This window comes from Ailuropoda melanoleuca, chromosome 7 (genome assembly GCF_002007445.2).
Source record: "Ailuropoda melanoleuca isolate Jingjing chromosome 7, ASM200744v2, whole genome shotgun sequence".
NCBI classification, from domain to species: domain Eukaryota; kingdom Metazoa; phylum Chordata; class Mammalia; order Carnivora; family Ursidae; genus Ailuropoda; species Ailuropoda melanoleuca.
Window position 1 is genome coordinate 85,460,709 of NC_048224.1, and position 21,768 is coordinate 85,482,476.

The 21,768-nt window shown below is 41.0% G+C and overlaps 1 protein-coding gene and 1 long non-coding RNA gene across 3 annotated transcripts in view; one reads left to right on the top strand and one right to left on the bottom strand.

Annotated features, from left to right (window-relative positions):
- The first annotated feature begins 2,175 nt into the window (after positions 1-2,175).
- Positions 2,176-19,705, top strand: LOC117803096. 2 transcript variants are annotated; one of them, XR_004626740.1, is made up of 3 exons: positions 2,176-2,501; positions 18,495-18,558; positions 19,183-19,705. It is a non-coding gene; the product is annotated as an uncharacterized LOC117803096 (long non-coding RNA). The 2 variants fall into 2 exon arrangements; XR_004626739.1 differs by lacking the exon at positions 2,176-2,501 and adding an exon at positions 5,838-6,169.
- The window catches only part of LRRC63 (leucine rich repeat containing 63), a 43,863-nt gene continuing 40,865 nt past the window's right edge, over positions 18,771-21,768 (bottom strand). Inside the window, exon 10 of the mRNA XM_034665190.1 lies at positions 18,771-19,305. Coding sequence (XP_034521081.1) covers positions 19,086-19,305 — 220 coding nt within the window. The 3' untranslated portion in view covers positions 18,771-19,085. The remainder of the gene's footprint in view (positions 19,306-21,768) is intronic.

The following is a 21,768-nucleotide window of genomic DNA, read 5'->3' on the forward strand; positions in this document are numbered from 1 at the left end:
AGATGTTGAATGAGGCTGTAATGCATTCCTTTTTGCTGCTATATAGCATTAATTTTTTTGCATTAAAATATCAAGATACAATTATCGATTTTATTGCATTCAAATATAAAGATGCAATTTTCGATTTTATATCCTACCAGTGGTACACATTTGAGACTATCCCACTTTTTGCTATTGCAACAAAACTCCAAACTTTCTTAGTCACATCTCCTAATACACTTGTTAAATTTCTCTACAGTGCATACTCAGGTGTGGACTAGTAGTTCCTAACATATAAGTATGTCAACATTTTCTAGGTAACACAACATGGTTTTCAAAGTGTTTGTACCACTTTGTACTCTCTTCAGCAATGAATACGAATTTCTGTTGCTCCATATCCTTGCAAATATCTGGTATCACCTAACTTCTAAATGTTTGCCAGTCTGACAGGTGTAAAGTGATAACTCATTATGGTTTTAATTAGCATTTTGCTGGTTAATGGCCCTAAAATCTGCAGGCTGGTTCCCTCTTGTCACTCAAATTTGAGCTTAAACAACCACCACCAAAGACACTTTGTCACTCAACTACTCCCTATTTTAATTCGTAGTATCTGATATTTTCTTTTCCCTCTTTTAAAAAAATGTGTTTGTTGGTGTTTTTTATTCCTTCTGACCCAGGGCTTGTACATTGTAGCTGCTTAATAGATTTATTGATTATTTGTTAAGTGAATGAATGGGCTAACTTCAATTCTGTTCAGATCAATATTTGCTGGTCAATGGTGCTAGCTTTCTTTGTGTTGGGTTCATGTCTCTCTTTCATATTGCTTTCAGTCTCCTCTCATACCTTCTCCACTGTCTTTCTCTCAATTACCCATCCACTTTTCTCTTTGTTCTCCTTCTTGCGAAATTCTTTCTTCTTGGCGAGGTCTCTCTCTTGCTTCCACACTTGTTACAGGTTTTCAACCTTCAGGAGACCTTACCCACATCTTTCAAAACCAACTTCTCCTGTACCCAGCTCCCTCCCACCCTGTTTGGCATCCACTTGGGCAGTGGTCTGTCAGAAGCAGTCTGGATTCTAGAAAACAAAGAAGAGCAGACAAAGCCATCATTCATTTAAGCCACCTGCAAAGAACCCAGAGAAAGAGCTCTGTGCCCCCATGTCTTTTGTTAGAAGTGATTAACTCTAGAGGCAAAAGTTACATACTCTCTGGAGCTCATGTCAACTTTAGCCTTCTCTCACATATGCTGTCAAATTTCACAACATTGGTATTGCAGAAGCAGGAAATGAGGGTAAATGTACCTGGAAGATAGAGCCATATATCACCCAGCAAAGTTTTAAAGACAAATGAGGGGTAAAAATTACTTCTGAGTAGTGGAAGTAATCTCAGTTTTTTGTGTGTGATATTTTTCTGAAATATACTATGTTACTTCTATATTTAAAATTCACTAGGATACAAATTCAGCGTTCATCATATATTTCAAATGTTGTTCTAAAAAACAATAATTGAGGATGCCTGGGCGGCTCAGTCAGTTAAGTGTCTGCCTTCAGCTCAGGTCATGATCCCAGGGTCCTGGGAGCAAGTCTTGCATCGGGTTCCCTGCTTGAAGGGGAGCCTGCTTCTTCTGCCCCTCCCCCCTACTTTCTTTCTCTCCCTCTCTCTGTCAAATAAATAAATGAAAATCTTAAAAAATAATAAAATTTAAAATTAAAAAAATAAACCCAATTATTGAATGCTATATAAGCATGGCAGATTAAGAACATACTCCTTTCCCCTTATCCTAATAAAATAACTGCAAAGGAAGTAAGAAAATACAAAAGTCCAAGAGGACAAAGTGAATTGGATAAGAAACAGCATCAGATGAAAGAGACTTTGACAAAATTTTGGGTGCTGGAGAATTTGTAACTTATGTTGGTGTTTATCGAGAGAGGGAGCATGATGGGTAGTCAGGGGTTCCTTTTTAGACCCACAGGAAGACTCTGCACAGGTGTGAGGTTCCATGAGGCAAAGGGCTGAGAACAAGGAATTTCCTAGAAATCTGTTGGGAGCAGTTAGAACACCCTCCGCTATCCTCGTGAAGTTAGGCAACTGCCTTCTCACTGGACTGAGAAACTGGAGGCTTGTTCTCATTGACTGGAGTCTGATTCTCTAAAGAAATTGAACTTCAGAAACTTGGAAGAATCCCAGTGAAGGGGATGGGGAGAGATGGGGTGCAAGCTGAAGACAAGGGAATTAAGTAAAAATCTCCCATGGAATAGGAGGCTCTCCACCCCCTCCCCACACTCTGCTTTCAGGAGGTTGGCAGCCAGACTTAACAGCCTTCGCCATCCCTGGGGAGAAGATCAGAGGATTCTGTGCTGGAGTGCTCCAATGAACCTGGAGGAAAGATCCCAGATGCGGACACTGGAGGATTCTCCAATGAAAAAGCACCCTCGCCAATGATCTCAGTGTGGTGAGGCCCCCAAGCACCCACAGCTGAGCTTCATACTCAACTATGAATGGACAGGCAACATCGCCAGAAATTGTGAGTAGCTTCCAAAACAAAAGAGATGGGGGCGGAGGGGAGAGAGAGGACATTGAGGAAACAGATTATGCTGAAAATAGGAAAAAATAAAAAGAATCAATATTCTGTGGTAAAGGAGGAAGGATGAGGTTATAAAGGGGTAGTACAAGGGGGAATCTTAGTGACAATGTTTTTTTTTTTTAGATTTTTTATTTATTTATTCGACAGAGATAGAGACAGCCAACGAGAGAGGGAACACAAGCAGGGGAGTGGGAGAGGAAGAAGCAGGCCCATAGCGGAAGAGCCTGATGTGGGGCTCGATCCCATAATGCTGGGATCATGCCCTGAGCCGAAGGCAGACGCTTAACCGCTGTGCCACCCAGGCGCCCCAGTGACAATGTATTTTATGTGATAAAAGGACAGAGAATTATATACACACCTCGCACGAATGTCAGTTCCTTGGTTTTGATATTATATTACGTGTAAGATGTAAACCATTGGGGAAAATTAGGCAAAGGGGTAAAGGGTGCTTGGGACCTCCCTGTACTATCTTTGCAACTGCCTGCCAATCCTAGAATTATTTCAAAACAAAAGGTTAAAAAACTAATATCCCCAATGAGTTAAGAGAAGATAATGCAACCAAAACCAGCATGACATACTGTAAAAGTAAGCAAAGGAAGAAATGTTTCTTTGAGGTTAAAAATGGTAGATTTCCAAAAAATTAAAGGGCTGCAAGATAATATTGAAGAAATCTCACATAAAATAGAAGTGAAGTTATAGCAGTGGAAAATATGGGAGAAAAATAAGGGAAATAGATCTGTCTAGAATGTCCAATATGACTTTCACAACAGGAGAAGAGAAAACAAGAGCAGGAAGTAGTGAAACGAGAAAAAGCAATGCAATGAGATAAGCTCTCAAACCGAAGGACTGAGTTTCAGCTGACAGGGCTCACGGACTGCCCAGCACAACAACTGAAGAAAGACTCACAGCAAAGCTCGTCATTAGGTAGTTGTGCAATGCAAGAGATAGATTCCAAAAGCTTCTGTAGAGGAAAAAAAAAAAGGCAAAAGCAACAGTCTACAAAGGCTCGAGTCAGACCAGCATCGGACTGCTGAACAGCCATACCAGAGGTAGACAAGGCAAGGAGCCATCCTGAGGGACGGTGCTCCTCTACCCTGAATTCTACAGGCTACACACATTGAGGTTAGAACAAAGGCATCCTCAAAGCCCTCGAAAGAATTGTCTTCCTTTTATACTTTCCCAGGAAACTACCAGAGTCTGCGGTCCATCAAAACAAAGGAATAAACCCAGAAAGAGGAAGATGCGGGTCCAGAAAAGAGAAGATCAAACACAGGAGAATGGCAAATGAAAATTCCTGACATGGCAGTGGACAAAAATGACAGGATAAGATGTGTGCAGCAAGCATGGGCGGGAGATAGGCCAACTTGGAGCAGGAGAACAGGGCTCCAGGGAAGAACGCTGAAAGTAGCTGTTAGGTTTGAGTTGCCTGGAAAATGTTACTGATGAGCCCGTGACAATAACAAGGGGCATTTGGCACATGTAGCCATGCATCGAGGGGACCTGTTTCTGCAGTACAGTGGTTTCACCAGTATCATTGCTCAGTCTTGGAATTTCAGAGCCGGAAGGTGTCTTGGACATCAGACAGTCCAAATCTTTTACAGTTGAGAATCCTGAGAACCTGCAAGTCTTAGCACATTACCCAGTTGTGCAGTGGTTGCAATGCCATACGACATAGAGGCCAATTGTCCTGACTCTTCGTCATGACTAATATTCCTTGAAATTCCTGAAGGAAGCTGAATTTTCTCTGAGGTTCCTGCTGAAGAATCTTTAAGCTCCCTGTGGTGTAGGGTTTCAGTGGAGGGGCTGGGCTGCCCCCTGGGAAGGAACATAGTGTGGAGGATGGGCACAGGCTTTCAGAACAGATCTAGGTCATGTTCCTGCTCTGTCTCTTACCAGCAGAATATCTTTGGAAAAGGTACAAAGTACTTAAATTCTCCACGTTTCTTGGCAAACAGTCCACCTCCAAGGTTGCTAGGAGGATTAGACATACATAACTGAACTCTCTGGTGTTCCCTCTTGTGCTCGGCAGAACAATGGCCCCCCAAAGATGTCTCCATTCGAATTCCTGGAACCGGTGACAACGTGATGTTATCTGGCAATGGGGCAATAAAGGTTTTGGAGGGAATTAAGGTTACTAATCAGCTGGTCTTGAGGAGATTACCCTGGATTATCTGGGTGGCCCAGTGTAATCATGAGGGTCCTTAGAAGAAGAACATAGAAGAAGAAAACTCAAAGAGACGACAGTGTGACAGTCACTTGCCTGCCACTGCTGGCTTCAAAGACAGAGGAGTGTAGGCAGCCTCTAGAAGCTGGAAAAGGCAAGAAAATGGACTCATCCCTAGAGCCTCCAGAAGAAACACACCTTTGCTGAAAACACCTTGGCATCAACCCAGTAAAACCCATTTTAGACTTCAGAACCCCAGAACACTAAAATAACACAAGTGTATTGTTTTAAGCCACTGAGCCGTGGTAATGTGTTACAGCAGCTTCAGGAAATGAATAGACCTTTCATCTGAATGTTGTTTTTGCTCCCCCAGAGTGGTCTTTACATCATCATCTTTTGAAAGATGCAGCTTTCTGGAGGACACGTCTCATAGTGGTATTCTTGGGCAGAATCTGCTCTTAACACAAGCCAACCAAAGCAGAAAGCCTGCTTTTTGGAGCGTGTAGCTTCTCTCTTGCTGCTTCTCAATTCCTTTTAGCTAGTTTGGTTAGAGCTGAATCAAAAGCAATGGTTTGCATTTGGGACCCATCACACCCAGGAGTGCAAATGTACTCTAAAAGAGTTGGCAATCTGGTTTTTTTTTTTCTTGTGCCTAATCAGACATTTTAGTTAGAGCTGCTGTCTTCCCAGAAAGTACTGCCCTCTTGCAATGTGTCAGATGTTACTTGCCAGGAAAGGGTTGAGAGAGAGGGAGGCAGCAATGAGTTTCCGTGGTGACTGGCGGTGGTGGCAGACGGTTTGTGGTCTCTGCCCCTTGCAACACCCATCATCCTGTTTGACACAATCCTTTGATGCAGCATGAATGCCACTGGGGCAGGAGTGAGTGCCTCCGTTTGACCCACTTCCCCTATGCTCAAGTGCAGCTATGGGGATTTGCAGCAGGTGTTCATTAAATTCCACACAATTCGCAGTGCGCAGACACCATGACCTGACCATTGCCAGTCATGAGTTTATATAAGGAGAAAAAGCAGAGTGAGGCTCCACCTAGTTTCCATACGTCCCTCGGCGCCCACAGGCTTCCAGTCTCGTGGGTCAGGGCTCTCAGTTTCTCTGGCGGTGCTGGTCCTGATGCGAGCGCTGACGTGGACTGTCGAGAAGGGGGGCAGAGCACACTTCCTCCTGGTTCCCCAGAGGAAACAAGCTGTTCCTACTTCTGGAACGAGCTGTGGTAGCGTGGGTTACTTTTAGCTTCTCCTTTTTCTAAATTGTTCTTTCCTTTAAAAAATAAAAGTGGTAAGCCTGGCTCCTGGTAGAAGAATGAAGCATGTCATCATTTTTGTTTAGGATTTCTGTCAGGTTGGCTCCCCACGAAATTCAGAAGGATTACAAACTGAAACTATTAGAAAATTGGGAATGTCAAATAAAGGCCATTGAAATAACCACAGTAAGTTACCGTTTTCCTCTATCGACGGATTAGATATTTCAAAAGACAATCCCCACTGTGTTGGTGAGTGTGCGGTGTGCACACAGGTGGGAGGTAGAGATTTTCCAGGAAGCAAATTGGCTTTCTGTGTCAGGAGCCCTAAGCGTGTTTATGGTGATGAGTTTAGAATCCATCCCTCTAAACCTCAGGCTTTCCATTTCCTCACCTGTAAAATCAATGTATTAATAGAAACTGTGGAGTGATGTGAGAAACAAATAATGGATAACGGGCACCCAATGTGCATGGCAATTGTTGGGCATCAGAAGTGATAAAAAATTAAGAATCTTTTCAGATAAAAATGATTGCAACATCACGGCATAGAAATTTCAGGCATTGGGAGCGCCGTGTGCTTGAGCAAACCTAAGAAACACGTCAGGAAGAGTTTGGCTCACCCACTTCCCATTCAGCTCTTGAAATAGATCTCTTAAGATGTCTCAAAATTATGTAAATTGGAGATCTTGATTTAATTCAGACATATTATCATAAAAAAGGATAAGGACTTCTTTGCCATAGGAAAAACACGCATATTATTTTTATGGGATACTTCTGCCCTAACTTAGTGTTCTCTTGAGGGAACATTCTGGTGAGCACCCTGTTCCTGGAACTGCGTGTTTAGCGTGGGCTTACCAACCTTTCTCAGCAGACACTGCTGTAGAGCTAGGGTATGGGTCTCTTTGAAGGTTTTTCAAAGAGCTTTGAAGATGGAATTTTCTGGGGCCCTAAGGCAAAGGAATCCAGATTGGCTGTGGCTGGGAACTATGGGTTGTGGCTTAGATAAGGAAATCACATTCTCTTATGAAAGAAAAGGAGAATACAACTGTTTGGGAAGGCAGTAAAGATGGTGTGCCACAGGAACTCACAGAGAATAAAGAAGAGAGAGCCTTCGTGGTTATGGGATGGAGACCCCGTACCTGGGCCCTGAGCAAGAGAGTGGTCAGAATGGGGAGGAGAGACTGTCAGGGGTGTAAAAGGAAGGTACAGAGGAGTAGACTTGTAGGCCCGGGCCGGGTCCCTCGCATGCGCCCAGAAGCCACCCTGAATGGTGTCTTCATCACGGACCACCCAGCCTTCACCCAGGTGGAGACCACTGAGCCCTCCATCTCCAAGCTGCCTGCAGGAGAGAGCTGGCTGCATCTGCCCCTGTGCCATGCCAGACTAACAGGGGTGATCCCTAGCAGTGCCACAGGCCTGGTTCTGTCCCACTGCCCTGTGCAGACACCTCCCCACAACTTCCCAGGTTACCTATAAACCCAAAGGAGCGTTGGGGGAGCTCCCAGTCCTGTGCTCGGGCAGGGGTCCTGCCACACTGAGCAAGATCTAGACCCTCAAGCTGAGAGAGTGCTTAATGGCATCCCTGCTACCTTTACAATATAATGTTATTTTCCTACTTCTTTTAAGCTTATTTGTCTTTACACAGGAAATACTATTCACTGTGTCCACTAAAAACTACGAACAGCTATAATTCTACTTGTTCAGTCAAAGGGGGGTGGGCAGGGAGCTAGGTCTAATAGTCATGGTAACAAACAGCCTCTGTTATCCTAATGGAATGAGAGCAGTTGGAATCCAAATACAGGGACAGTTGAGGGCTCCTTGAACTTTGCCAAAAGGAATACTGTAGATCATTTTGGGTCTCTTTTCTGGCATATTACCAAATAGAAGGGGAAATGAAATTGGAAAGTTCCAGTTAAGGCAATTCTTTCTATGATGTATGATGTTACAAAGAAATGCCCTTGTCTGGATGCCGTTTTAAGGACTGTCTACTATCATCATGCTTTCTGGGCCAAGAGAACCTCGGTTAAGGTCAGTTGGAAATCTGGCGTCCGAGCAGATATCTCCCAATTAGATAATGACTTTTTATAAACTGTCCCTGTATCTGTCCTAGGCCTTATGGAGACTATTGATCTGGTTGTTGAGCCAAATTCTGCATTACTATAAATGACTTGGGTAATTCTTACTTTTTTATGCCTCATTTTTCAAATGAAAAGTGTATGACAGAAGCAAGAGTGACTCAGATATCAAAAAATGCAATTAATGCGCATCTCTTTTCAGTACAAAAATATATACAACCCCTAAGCTATGTGAAACCGAACTAGAAAAAACTAAAGGAAGAACATCAAGCTGTTATTTCTGCAGTTCTAAGTAAGCCCATTGTTCTCAATAAACTTTAAAAAATTACAATAAGTGCCTTGGCGGAGCCCCTGAAGACTGTTCCCATTTCCCCCATAAAATAGCAACTTAAGAGAAATCCAGTCACAATCCTATTCTGGACATTTCCCTGGCTCCTGCTGAATTTCTAAGCAGCAGCTTTCTGTATTTGGAACATGCCAAAAACGTAACTGGTCCAGGTTTTCCTAGTGATCAAACCTATTCAGTGAGGGGGCGTGGAAATGTTGAGGAGGGTCAGGAATTTCAAAATGACGTGACATTTTGAGGACGCTGACCCCCTATTCTTCTCATGCTCCAGGTGTCAGGAGACATCCTTTCTAATTTTCAGGAGAAGCTGGGATAGAAATTCTCCCCAAAGGGGCAGGTAGTTCCAGTGCCCTGGACTCAAGCATTGCCTCTGGGCAGTAAGGGGCCAGATGGTGAAGCTGGTGTGGCTGCTTTTCTGAGCAAGTGAGACCCGGTGAAGGGTGGAGGCAGCTGGGGGCAGCAAGGAGTAACTTGACCATTACTTTGCCCAGCCCTTTAGAACCTCTTCCAAGGGCTGGTTCTTTCCTGCTTCTGCATGAAATCTCTGGTAGATGCCAAAATCCTTCCTGCCCTTTTGGGTCCTAAGAGCACATCATGGCAGCCACAAAGCATCCAGTCCTGTGTGACAATCACACTGGAAGCCCTTAAGCAAGTGAGAGTAGCATTGGCTCAGGCCTGAAACCCACGGTGGGGAGAAGGGCCCTGATCCACTGTGCGGGTCACTGACCCCTGCCCCGTCCCCTGCTCCATCCCAGCTACCCTCCCCCAGCATCCTCTCCCATCACTTAGCAGCAATTTCTGAGCCTTTCTGAAAGGGATTGGGAGAAGAGGACACAGTCTTTGTCACTGGCACTGTCATGACCAGGCATCGTGCCTCCTGGCCTTGGTGGATGCTCAAAGCTGATTCTGTCTGGGGAATTTCGTGGTTTTCTTAGAGGGTCCACAACTCAGTAGGAATCTGCCACTACAGCTGGCACTAGCTGTCACAAAACTGGTTTTGTTTTGTTTTTAAAGATTTTGTTTATTTATTCGACAGAGAGAGAGAGCACAATCAGGGGGAGCAGCAGACAGAGGGAGAGGGAGATGCAGGTTCCATGCTGAGCAGAGAGCCTGATGTGGGGCTCGATCCCAGGACCCTGAGATCATGACCTGAGCTGAAGACAAACGCTCAACCACTGAGCCACCCAGGCGCCCCAAAACTAGTTTCGTCCACCTTCTTTCCTAGCTCTTTGATTTGGAATGTTCCATATGATACCTCAATTTGGAAACTTACCATTTTATTTTAAGCATTTAAAAAATGGAAACAGCAAGAGTCCCATTTATGCATCCTATTAGAGTTGCTAACCAGCACCAAACAATAGCTTAGCAACCTAAGAAGAGATGNCAGAGAGAGAGAGCACAATCAGGGGGAGCAGCAGACAGAGGGAGAGGGAGATGCAGGTTCCATGCTGAGCAGAGAGCCTGATGTGGGGCTCGATCCCAGGACCCTGAGATCATGACCTGAGCTGAAGACAAACGCTCAACCACTGAGCCACCCAGGCGCCCCAAAACTAGTTTCGTCCACCTTCTTTCCTAGCTCTTTGATTTGGAATGTTCCATATGATACCTCAATTTGGAAACTTACCATTTTATTTTAAGCATTTAAAAAATGGAAACAGCAAGAGTCCCATTTATGCATCCTATTAGAGTTGCTAACCAGCACCAAACAATAGCTTAGCAACCTAAGAAGAGATGATATGAAACACAGGTATAAGGTGCTAACATGTCAACAAAGAGAAGCTGNTATTTATTTGCCAGAGATAGAGACAGCCAGCGAGAGAGGGAACACAAGCAGGGGGAGTGGGAGAGGAAGAAGCAGGCTCATAGCGGAGGAGCCTGATGTGGGACTAGATCCCAGAACGCCGGGATCACGCCCTGAGCTGAAGGCAGATGCTTAACCGCTGTGTCACCCAGGCGCCCCTCTGGTGAATTATTTTAACAAGGATTCAGAGGCAGAAAAGGCTGAGAGCATAAGGGTTGTTTAGTAATGTCTACAGCGAGCGGGGACTATGATGAGCTGGGGCTAGGCATTTTTATCCCAGTAGATGTTGGACACTCGGTAACAGAGAAGATCTTACATGCTTACATGCTGTTCCTAGGCTTTCTTTGTTTGCTGGTTTAGAAGTAGTGTTTTGTTTGTTTGTTTGTTTGTTTGTTTGTTTTTGGTCCCTTTTCAGAGGCATATAGAGGTACAAAAAGGAAAATGGTTTGAACCAGAAGTGGTTGATTTCTTCCTTGCCCATAGGTCATATAGACCAGTGTCTGATGGTTGGGAATCCAACTCTTGGTTTTGACTCAGGTCGTGATCTTGGGGTCCTGAGATGGAGCCCCACATCGGGCTCTGTGCTCCATGAGGAGCCTGCTTTAGACTCTCCCTCCCTCTCCCTAGCTCCTCCCCCCTCTAAAATAAATAAATTAATCTTAAAAAAAAAGTTAAGAGCAGCCTGAAGGGAAAAAGAAATTAGCTAAAAACACATTACTCTAGTAGAGGGAGTATATGACTCTTTCCTGATGAAGTTGATTGGAATGTATTACAAGCTATATTTGTCAAGATTAAGTTTGGCTGGAGATAATAGAAAAGCTCAAAATACTGGCAGTTGGTGGCTAAAATAAGATAGAAATTGGGTTCTTTTCATGTACAAGGTGGGCATAGAGGTCTGATATCGTGGCTCATGGTGTCACCAAGGACCTAGGCTCCTACTTTCTATTTTCAAGGTCACCTCATGGCCCAAAATGGCTACTGAAATTCCAGCCATCCTGTCTGCATTCTAGGCTGGAGGAAAGGGGAGAGATCAAAGGACAAAAAGGGTCTTTTCTCAAATCAACCTGTTCCCTTTAACTAGCCTTCCTGGTATCCTATCCCTGCTTTCACTGACATTTCATCACCATAAGTTAGTGACTGAACCTAGCTTCAAGGGAGCCTGGGAAACATAGTATTTTTATACAGGAGGCAATTGTGCCTAGTTAAAAAGCAGGAGTCTAATCCAAAGGAGCAAAAGGAAAAAGGAGATGTGGGTAACCAATCTTCCGTGCCACACAGGTAATACTGAAAACTCAATGGCTTTAACATCCTTCCTTTCCTTCAGTATATGAAAGTGTTTGGCAAATTATAAAATATTTAGGCCTTATAACCTGCTTTACAATGAATGGAATGTAAGAGTCTGAAGTGATGCCAAGACAGTCCACTATTTGATGAGAGATCAAGTGAGCAAATTAGGAGTATTCAAATCCTAGTGTCTTTTTCTCCTGATAAATAAAGATTGTGGACAAATACCTGAATTATTTTTTAGATGAGAATATATAGTCTGGCATCTCATCTGAGTCTGACAATAGATCAGAATATTTAAAATTGTGAAGTCATTTACACAAGATATTATGAGAGTCACTTTCTGTTTTGTAGAGAATTTATTCAATTGGATAAATATATAGAAGTTCCCTGCCGTGTGCCAGAAAACACCTTAAAAACCCACAAAAGGGAAAATAACATCCCTATTTTTTAAAAAGAAAAAAAAAGGAACAATTTATTAGAATTCGAATTCCTTGAGGACAGGAAATTTGATCTGTTTCATTCACTGCTATAGTTGAAGTGTCTAGGACTGTAACTGGCATACAATAAGAACTCAAAAAACATTTGTTAACTGAATGAGTAAATAAATAAATAAATGAATAAATAAATTCATCCGAGAAAATATTGATCCACCACTTACTCTAAAACAAACAAACAAACAAACAAAAGCTATCTTGGGGAAAAAAACCCACAAATCAACTCAAAAGTATGTATATGTCTGTTTTTATAAAATAGGTATATTTCTGAGGAGCAGAAGAGTAAATCATATTTAGAGCTGACTATTTATTTTTAAAGATTTTATTTATTTATTTGAGAGAGAATGAGAGAGAGAGTATAAGCTGGAGGGGTGGGGAAGGGGCAGAGGAAGAAGCAGACTCCCCGATGAGCAGGGATCCCGAGGCAGGGCTCAATCCCAGGACCCTGAGATCATGACCTGAGCAGAAGGCAGACGCTTAGCCAACTGAGCCACCCAGGGGCCCCTAGAGCTGACAATTTAAAGGTGTCATATAAAGATTTATTTTATGAAGCAAAGAATCCTTTTACAAAGAGAGTAATCACCCTTATTTTGTTGGACAGATCTAGATTTTTAAAAAGTGACATTCGCATAAAATAGCCTCAACTCCATTTTAGTGTCCGGAAGAGAACAGAATATGAATTAAAACCAATATGCAGTTTTGAAATAGCATATCAGTTCTATAAAACTGGTTTTTTTCTATGACACAGTTATAGGTTTGGTGAATTGAATTAAGTTGAGATTTTTTTCAAATTTCTTCCTCTCATGAAATAGAAATCAAGGGAATCACTCCAGAGGCTCCCCTTCTCCTTCATGCCCAACATCCTTCCTGCCAATTTTACATTCTAAATATTTCTGGAAAATTTCCCTCCCTACTATTATTACTGTCATGCCTGGTGGGAAACCCCAGCACCTTCTTTGAATTTTCCAATCTATTTAAAATACACATTTGATGATGTTATTATTCTGTTAGAATCTTCAATGACTCTAGCAGCTAATGGCACTTCTTGGAGCATCATGTGAGAGCTTTATGACCCACCCTGTTTATTTCTCTAGCCTTAAGCCTTGTCTCCCAAAATTCTCTGCTGTAAACTTTATAACATTAACCCTGTTCACTAGGCTTGACAAATATGCCCTCAGGAAATCTTCCTTGAATCTCCATAATTGGCTCTGCACTAATTCACCGTGCTCCTACCATGCTGGGCACACCTCTGTCATGGAACATTCCACATGATGCTTTATCCAAAGAGCCTACATTTCATGGCTCCTGGCATCTAGTAGGAGCTCAATAAATCACTGGTGAATTGAACTCAACTGAAAAAAAAAAAGATCTCCAGGGAACACTAGTTTGAAAGTTTTACTCAAATAAAGTTAATGGGATTATTATTTATTTTCTTTCTTCCACTACAAAACAAAGCATCTTCAGGTCTCCCCAGAGGTATGCAGCAGAAGGGCCCTTTGGGCTCCCACACGTATGTTCTCCAACTACCATTTTCTGATCAAACATATAGCATTTTTTACTGGTGAAAAACAGAAATTCCTGACGTGTTAGAAAAGAGTGGCTAAAAATGGGTTGGCGTTCTTGATTGCACAGTTATGGATTTCTGAGATTAATTGCATTTGGAACAGTTGCGTTGTTTTCTAGCCAAAGGAATCCTATTTAGAGATTAGAAGTGCTTAACTAAGCACAACTTGGGGAAAACAGAAAAAAAGAATCGATTTTTGCCGTTAATCTCTACATCCTCCACCTCCCTTAAATGAAATGCAAACAACAAATAAAAAAAAAATCAGAGATCTTCAATTGACATTCAATCCATTGGAAATGTCCTTCTGCTGATAATTTAAAAGTAAGATAAATTGGAGAAATATGTGTTTAAAATCTATATAAAAAGACAAACCATAACTCCCTTAAAGGCAGCAATCATGGTATTGGAGAAGGGAGAATTGGGTCGAGTCCGGGAAAATACACATTCTGACATTAAAGATATGAACTACCCTTCTCCGAGCACCTGCTGGGCCAAGCCCTGCACTAAGNTCGATTTTTGCCGTTAATCTCTACATCCTCCACCTCCCTTAAATGAAATGCAAACAACAAATAAAAAAAAAATCAGAGATCTTCAATTGACATTCAATCCATTGGAAATGTCCTTCTGCTGATAATTTAAAAATAAGATAAATTGGAGAAATATGTGTTTAAAATCTATATAAAAAGACAAACCATAACTCCCTTAAAGGCAGCAATCATGGTATTGGAGAAGGGAGAATTGGGTCGAGTCCGGGAAAATACACATTCTGACATTAAAGATATGAACTACCCTTCTCCGAGCACCTGCTTGGGGACAAGCCCTGCACTAAGTACCTTGTTGGTCAGTCCTGTAAAGCACCCAGGAGCCTCAGCCACATCACTCCCTCTCCGCTTTCCTTGACTTTATTGGAGGTAAGGACCCTGAGTCTGGGGGTTTGGTCGGGACGGAGTATTACCAGAGGAGAGTGGTTGGCCTATAAAGGGTCCAGTCACTGCTTTGAAACAGGACACCCCTTCGGCGTCCTGGACAATCAACTCTGGGGCCTCAGGCCCTGACCCCCTCACCTGCAGGCAGTGCAGGACCCCGAGTGGTACCACCTGGAGTGCTCACTACAGCTGCGCCAGCCTGAGCTGGAGAATGCTCTGGGCTGCCTTGGTTGAGGACCAGTGCGCCCCCATTTCCACCCCTGCTATCTCTGGCAGACAGTGACCCCGTGGAATCTCTTCAAATTGTCACCGATAGTGTGTTGTTGGAGGGGCAGTTTATGGGAGACAGATTATCGAGAGTACGGGCTCAGGAGCTATGACGTCAGGGATGTGAAAGTTAAGCACGCCCTCTGTGGGTTAAGGTGATGCTTAGGGGCGCCTGGGTGGCACAGCGGTTAAGCGTCTGCCTTCGGCTCAGGGCGTGATCCCGGCGTTATGGGATCGAGTCCCACATCAGGCTCCTCTGCTATGAGCCTGCTTCTTCCTCTCCCACTCCCCCTGCTTGTGTTCCCTCTCTCGCTGGCTGTCTCTATCTCTGTTGAATAAATAAATAAAATCTTTAAAAAAAAAAAAAAAGGTGATGCCTAAACAGTGACACCAGTAAGCGACCTCTGGAGCGCCCGGGGCCCAGGACATGGTACATGCTTCTGCCTCCTTAGGTTCTCTCCCTCTCCCTCTGCTCCTCCCCCCACTCACTCTTGCTCTCTTTCTCTCAAGTACATAAACACATCTTTGGGGAAAAAAGTATTGAACAAAAATAGCAATGAGTGGGCACTTGAATGAGAAATATTAAGATGTGGTTTCAGTTAAAATAATTAAAACAGTATGGTGTTGGCATCACATAGACAAGTTAATGGAATAAAGTAGAAAGTAAAACAAAAAGAAAAACAGGCCTAATTACGTCAGAATTTAGTGCGTCATAAAGGTGGCAGTTCAGGATGGTAGGGTGAAGCTTCAGTAGGTAATGAACAGCAGCACAACTTCCCAGCGTTCTAGAAAGACTTAAATTTGGAACCGCACCTCAGGTTCTATACTAAAGTAATTTTGAGATGCATCAGGATTTATGTAAAATAAGTAAACTACAGACAGATATTTATGTAATTTGGGGAGAAAGACGGACTTGCTAAGCTTAGCAATAAAAGGCAAAAACATAAGGGAATGGATTGATTTTAACCAACATCTGCCCATTTTCCCTAAACCCCAGCCCCCAGTAACCACTATTCTACTCCCTACTTCTGTGACTTAGACTTTTCTTGACTCCACATACATGGGAGATCAGGCAGTATTTTTCATTCGGTGTCTGGCTTATTTCACTTAACATAACGTCCTCCGGGCTCATCCACGATTTTACAAACTAAAACTTAAAATCTTCATGTCAAAAAACTACCCACTTGGAATAAAAATAAAAGGACGGTAGGAAATGGAGAAAAAAACCCTTTCATCATACATGCCGGAAACATAGAATGTTTCCAATTTTTCACTATTATAAATATCCTTGGATATATTTTTGCACACAAATGCAAGTATTCTTGAGCAATAACCTCTTGTAATAATTGTAATGTAAATGCATGTATATTTTAATTTCATTACAACTATTTAAAGATTTAGTTCATCTTTCTGTTATTTTCTTTAAAGTTTTTATTTATATATCAGAGATAGGGAGAGAGCGAGCTTGCATGCCCGCAAGGTGGGGGGAGGAGCAGAGGGAGAAGCAGCTTCCCCAAGGAGCAGGGAGCCCGCCCCAGAACCCCGGGATCAGGACCTGAGCCAACGGCAGACATGTAACTGAATAATGAGCCACCCAGGAGCCCCGTGTTATTGTTATTTGTAACAGCTTATTGGGTGTTAGGAATTTTAGAGGAATCTGACAGCTCTAGATTTTAACTGCTCGGAACATTTTTCCCTCCCTCAGCTTTCAGTTCCAGAACTCTTCCTTGGAGAGAATCTAACTCATGTGTTTTGAGAAGAGCTAATTCCCCCTTTCCCAGTTCCAGAGATGGGCATGTGACTCAGTCCCGGCCGGAGTATTCCATCCATGAAGCTGCATTGCTTTGTTCATATGTGAACACGCGAACCAAGTCGAGCCAATGAAAATCATCCCTAATATGTTTTAGTGTAATGGTTGGGGTAGATAGTGCACTTTTCTCTAAGATTCCTGACATTCAAGCACATGAACCTGGAATTGTCAGTGGCCATCCTTGCTACCTGGAAATGAGGCAAACTTAAAAGTGTTGTTCAGAGATAGATGACAGGTGGATGGATAGGTAGATAGATAAATAGATGACAGGCAGAAAAACAGATAATGCCGTCATGACAGTTTGAGTTCCTGAATTGGCTGTGCCTGAAGACACATGCACAAAGGAATACTAATATATTTCCTTCAAGTGGGTTTCTGTCATTTACAATCAAGATTTTCCTGTTTGTCAGTCATATGTATTACAGATGTTTTCCCGTGTGTTGCTTGGCTTTTGACCTTATTTATGATGATCTTGGCTGTACAGGAATTTTTAAATTTTTACATAGTGTATCTGTTCATCCTTTCTTTTGGGATACATTTCCTGCTAAAAAAAATCTTTCTCATTCTAATTTTTTAAGACCCTATTTATCTATTTATATTTTCAATTTAGACCTTTGAGGAATCTAGAAATTGTTGTGTGTGGTGTGAGGCAAATAATCCCATCTTTAACGAAAGAGTAATACAGGGCACCTGGGTGGCTCAGCTGTTAAACGACAGCTTCTTGGTTTCAGCTCAGGTCATGATCTCAGGGTCCTGGGATCAAGCCCTGGAATCTCAGGCTCTGAGCTCAGGTGAGAGTCTGCTTGAGATTCTCTCTCTCTGCCCCTGCCCCTGCTCGTGCTCTCTCTCTAAAATAAATACATTTTTTAAAAAAGTAATATATAAATGTGCACATATACACATATACATGTCAAGATGGTTATCTCTGGTTTTCATTTGGTGGCATTACAAGGAGAACTTTGTTTTCTTCTTAAGTTTAGTTCTATTTTCAAATGTTTATGTAATAATTATGTCTTAGACCACTTAGGTCCAAGGTTTACACTAACCATGAGGAAATAATGAGATTGGGTTCTAAGTGTATTTCGTATTTGTTCATATGTCTAGGTATATTTATTTTTCTGCAGTGTCTCTAAGATATTATAATTTCCCTTGAAACCTGTTCTTTCTTCCCTATCTCATTTATTTTATTCCCTATCTCAGTATGACATCACCTTGTTACTCAAAGCAAAAAATCAACATTCTTTAAATTAAAAAATAAACGTATTCCTTCCTCCAAGTAACATTTCAGGGACAAAGGCATATAACCTATTAATAGGTTATATGCCACTAGGATTCAATCTCATTTTTTATCTTGTTTTATAATTATGGATATATTACATTTTAATACATGTATTTCTTATTATGCTATAAATATCACCTTCCAGATTACATGTGTGATACGATAGTAACTTCTATATAAATAGTTTTGTTCTTTTGCTGGTGAATATGGTGTGTACTTGTCAAACAATGTTTTCTTATTTCTGCTTAATATCATACTGAGTCTCAAGGAGAAGAATACAAGTATCCCAATTTATTGAAATCAGTAGTCGGAAAAAATACTTTGCCTGGTTTATTTTATCTTGATTTTAATATTACTAAATGAAACACACACACACCTGACATAATGTGTATTTTCTGACATTCTCTAAAGATAAGATACCTGTATAAATTTCAATCATTTGATTTGATCAAGTTTTGTCACTAGCAATGACAGTTTGGATTTAAGTGCACATAAAAAATATGCCGAATATGGAACAATTCTATGCCACTCTAAAATTTCATTGTATATCAAAATGCTCTTCCCTTTCTCTTACTGAACACTAATTCTTAAAGCCTCAAGTTCTACTGTATTCATATGTTGCTTTGCAATGTAATTGTGTAAGTTTTACTCTATTTTCTTGCCAGGCTATCATTGAAGGCCTGTTGGATGCTGGCCCTGGTCCACGGAATCAGGCTTTGTGAGATGAAGGTCAGGATAACTGAGAGATTGTACCAGTTTTCTAAGAGCCTGGGTAATGAATTCAAACAACTAAATATAGGACTGGAATGAATCTTTTATTCCCTAAAACAATCCACAATTGACAGGGTTGGCACTGGACAGATTTCCACAGAAATTCACAAAGAGAACTTGGGTACATGACTTTGAACCCATCTGAGACACAAACCCCAGTGGTGGCTTTGAAATGCTATCTTATCACTTGGAATGGATGCATGAAAATGCCAGTTGTAAGATAAATCCTTTTTTGCAAAGTTTTCCATCGTTTCTTGTTTTATAGCAAACATGCTCTAGAAGAAATTTTCTAGATTTTTACTGAAATCCAAAGACCTTTACCAGTCCTTCTTAAGTAATCACGCTGCAACAATCCCCTAACAGTCACAAACTTTCATAAGGAGCTGGGATTGCAAAGAGGAATCACAGAAGACAGAACCTATACTCTCAAAGAAGTGAATTACTGTAGACATAAACTCTAAGGCTTTCTGGAGTGGGACCGACCCCTAAATCAATGCATGACTCATCAACTCAGAATTTAGAGTTACTCTTCTACTGGGAATACTCTCTGAAATAAAACTGCTTTCCTTTACTTTTCTACAGCAGGAAGAAGAACAGACAAGATACAAAACAGGAAGGTGTGTTGCCCCAAAAACGTCACAGGATCGGATGACTCGAAAACCTTCACTGAACATGGGACCTTGACACCATTCACATCTGGATGCGCTGCAATGGAAGACACGTCAAGTCATTATTTAGTAAATCTCTACTGCAGAAAAGACATTGTGCTTGATGCTATGTGAGACTCACAGTAGTATAAAATAGAGCCTTTGTCATTATCGATCTTACCATCTAATTAAGGAGCTAAAACATACACAAGTGAAAATTAAATGCTAAAAAATAAAGTAGATAAATGTATATAAAACAATCCTAGTTTTCTAAAACAAAAAAGTATAGATGCGTAGCAAGAAACACTCTAAAGATAGATTCCAAGTAGAAAACAGTAATTATTCTTTATAATCTTTTTCTGCATTTTCTAAATTTTCTGTAATAAATATGCATTATTTTTATAATTCAAAATAAATATATTATTTTTAAAAATAAAGGGACTATATCATAGCCTCGTATAGGATTAGTGTTTGTATATATTTTTTAATGCTCCCAAATCAGTTAAAAACAAAAAGACATTGACCCCATTAGTCCATTTACATTAGCACATGAACAGACTATTCACAGAAGAAGAAACCTGAATGTCTAGAGAACATTGAGAAGTGGAGCTTCTCAACCTCATTAATAATCAGAGAAGACAGATGCCATTTCATAATCATCAGATGGGCAAAAGGGAAAAGTCTGACAGTATGAAGTTTGGTGAGGATGAGAACCATCAGGACACTCGTACTTTCTTGGTGGTGTATAAGTTGGTATAATTTACCAATTTTAGATTTAAAAAATAAAAACAATATAAAAGTGTATACATGTTAAATTCTATGTATAAAATCTCAAAAGAGATTTAACGAAATGGCTTTTTATTGCAATACATTTTGTTTGCTTCATATTAATAGCATCATAATATTCCATAATATGATACACCATAATTTATTTTTACCAATTTTTTATTGATGCCCACTGAGGCTGCAATTATCCCTATACCTAACTCTGTATTCACTTGTAACTGTTTCTGAGACAGATTTCTATTTCAACGGGTAAGTAGAATACCGTCCAATTGCCTTCCACAAAGCCTTCACCAGTTTACAGCACTACTACTGGTATGTGATAATCCACTTTTGGGGCATCCAACGACAACATCTAATGTCAATCTTTTTAATCTTAATAAAACAGGTACACAAAAAATCTCTTGCTGCCATTTGATATCGCAGTTCCTTCATTGCTAGTAAGGGTTAACACGTTTCATGTTTTTCAGCTATCTCTGTGTCATCATCCATGAATTGCATATTCCTGTCATTTATACACTTTTTATTGGTTATATCTTTTCTTTGATTCGAGGGAGACATACATATATGTGTCAACAGCTATACCCATTGCAATATCTTCTTAATGGCTTGTCTCTTAATTTCATTGAGGGTGTCATATTACGTGGAATGATTATGCTTTTGTCAAATTTATGAAACTTGGCTCTACTGCTACATATATATTTTACATATATATTTTAAAGATTTTATTTATTTATTTGAGGGAGAAAGCACACGCAGGGGGAGCAGCAGAGGGAGAGGAAGAAGTAGGCTTCCCTCTGAGCAGGGATCCTGATGTGGGATTCGATCCCAGGACCTTGGGATCATGACTTGAGCTGAAGGCAAGTGCTTAACCAACTGAGCCACCCAGGAGACCCTACTGTTTATACTTTTTGTTTTGCCTAAAATATCTTTCCCTATCATGAAGTCATACAGATTAGTCTCCTATACTTGCTTATAAAGTCTTTAAAGTTTTGCTTTTCATATTTAAGACATTAATCCAACTGGAAATGATTGTATATATGATGACAAACAGCAGGAATCTAATTGTACATTTTTCCCTTATAGGTGACCGAATATCTCAGTATTTATTGAAAAGTCTCTCCTTTCCCTACTGATCCACAGTGCTATTTTGTCCCATACCAACTTCTCCCATATGCATGAGAATGTAACTAGACTATGTATTCTCTTCCACTGGTTAATTTGTCTTTCCTTGCACGTAATACTGCCTGTATTACTTTCTCTAATTTAGTAATAAGTCTTATAACTGGTCAGCAATTCCTTTAATGTTAGGTTTCTTTCTCAGGCTTGTCTTGGTTACTTTTGGAGTCTCTGCTTTTCCATACACATTTTATAATCAGCTTACCAAGTTTCTCAGGAGACTCTGTCAGGGTTTTGACCAGAACTACATTGAATATACAGCTCTATTTGGGGAGAACTGATATATTTTTGGCATTGAATCTTATTATACCTGAATATGTATCCTTCTCATTTAATTCAAAATACTTTACCTTTTTGTCAAGTTTTAAGTTTTCTCTCTGTAAATACAGAGTATGTTTCTTTCTGCTATTACAAAAAGTATCATTTAAATATTACATCTCTAATTTTTTTTTAGAGAGAGAATGTGTGTGTGCACATGTACATGCATGCTGGGGAGTGGCACAGGGAGAGGGAGAGTGAGAATCTTAAGCAGACTCCTTGCAAGGATCCCAACGTGGGG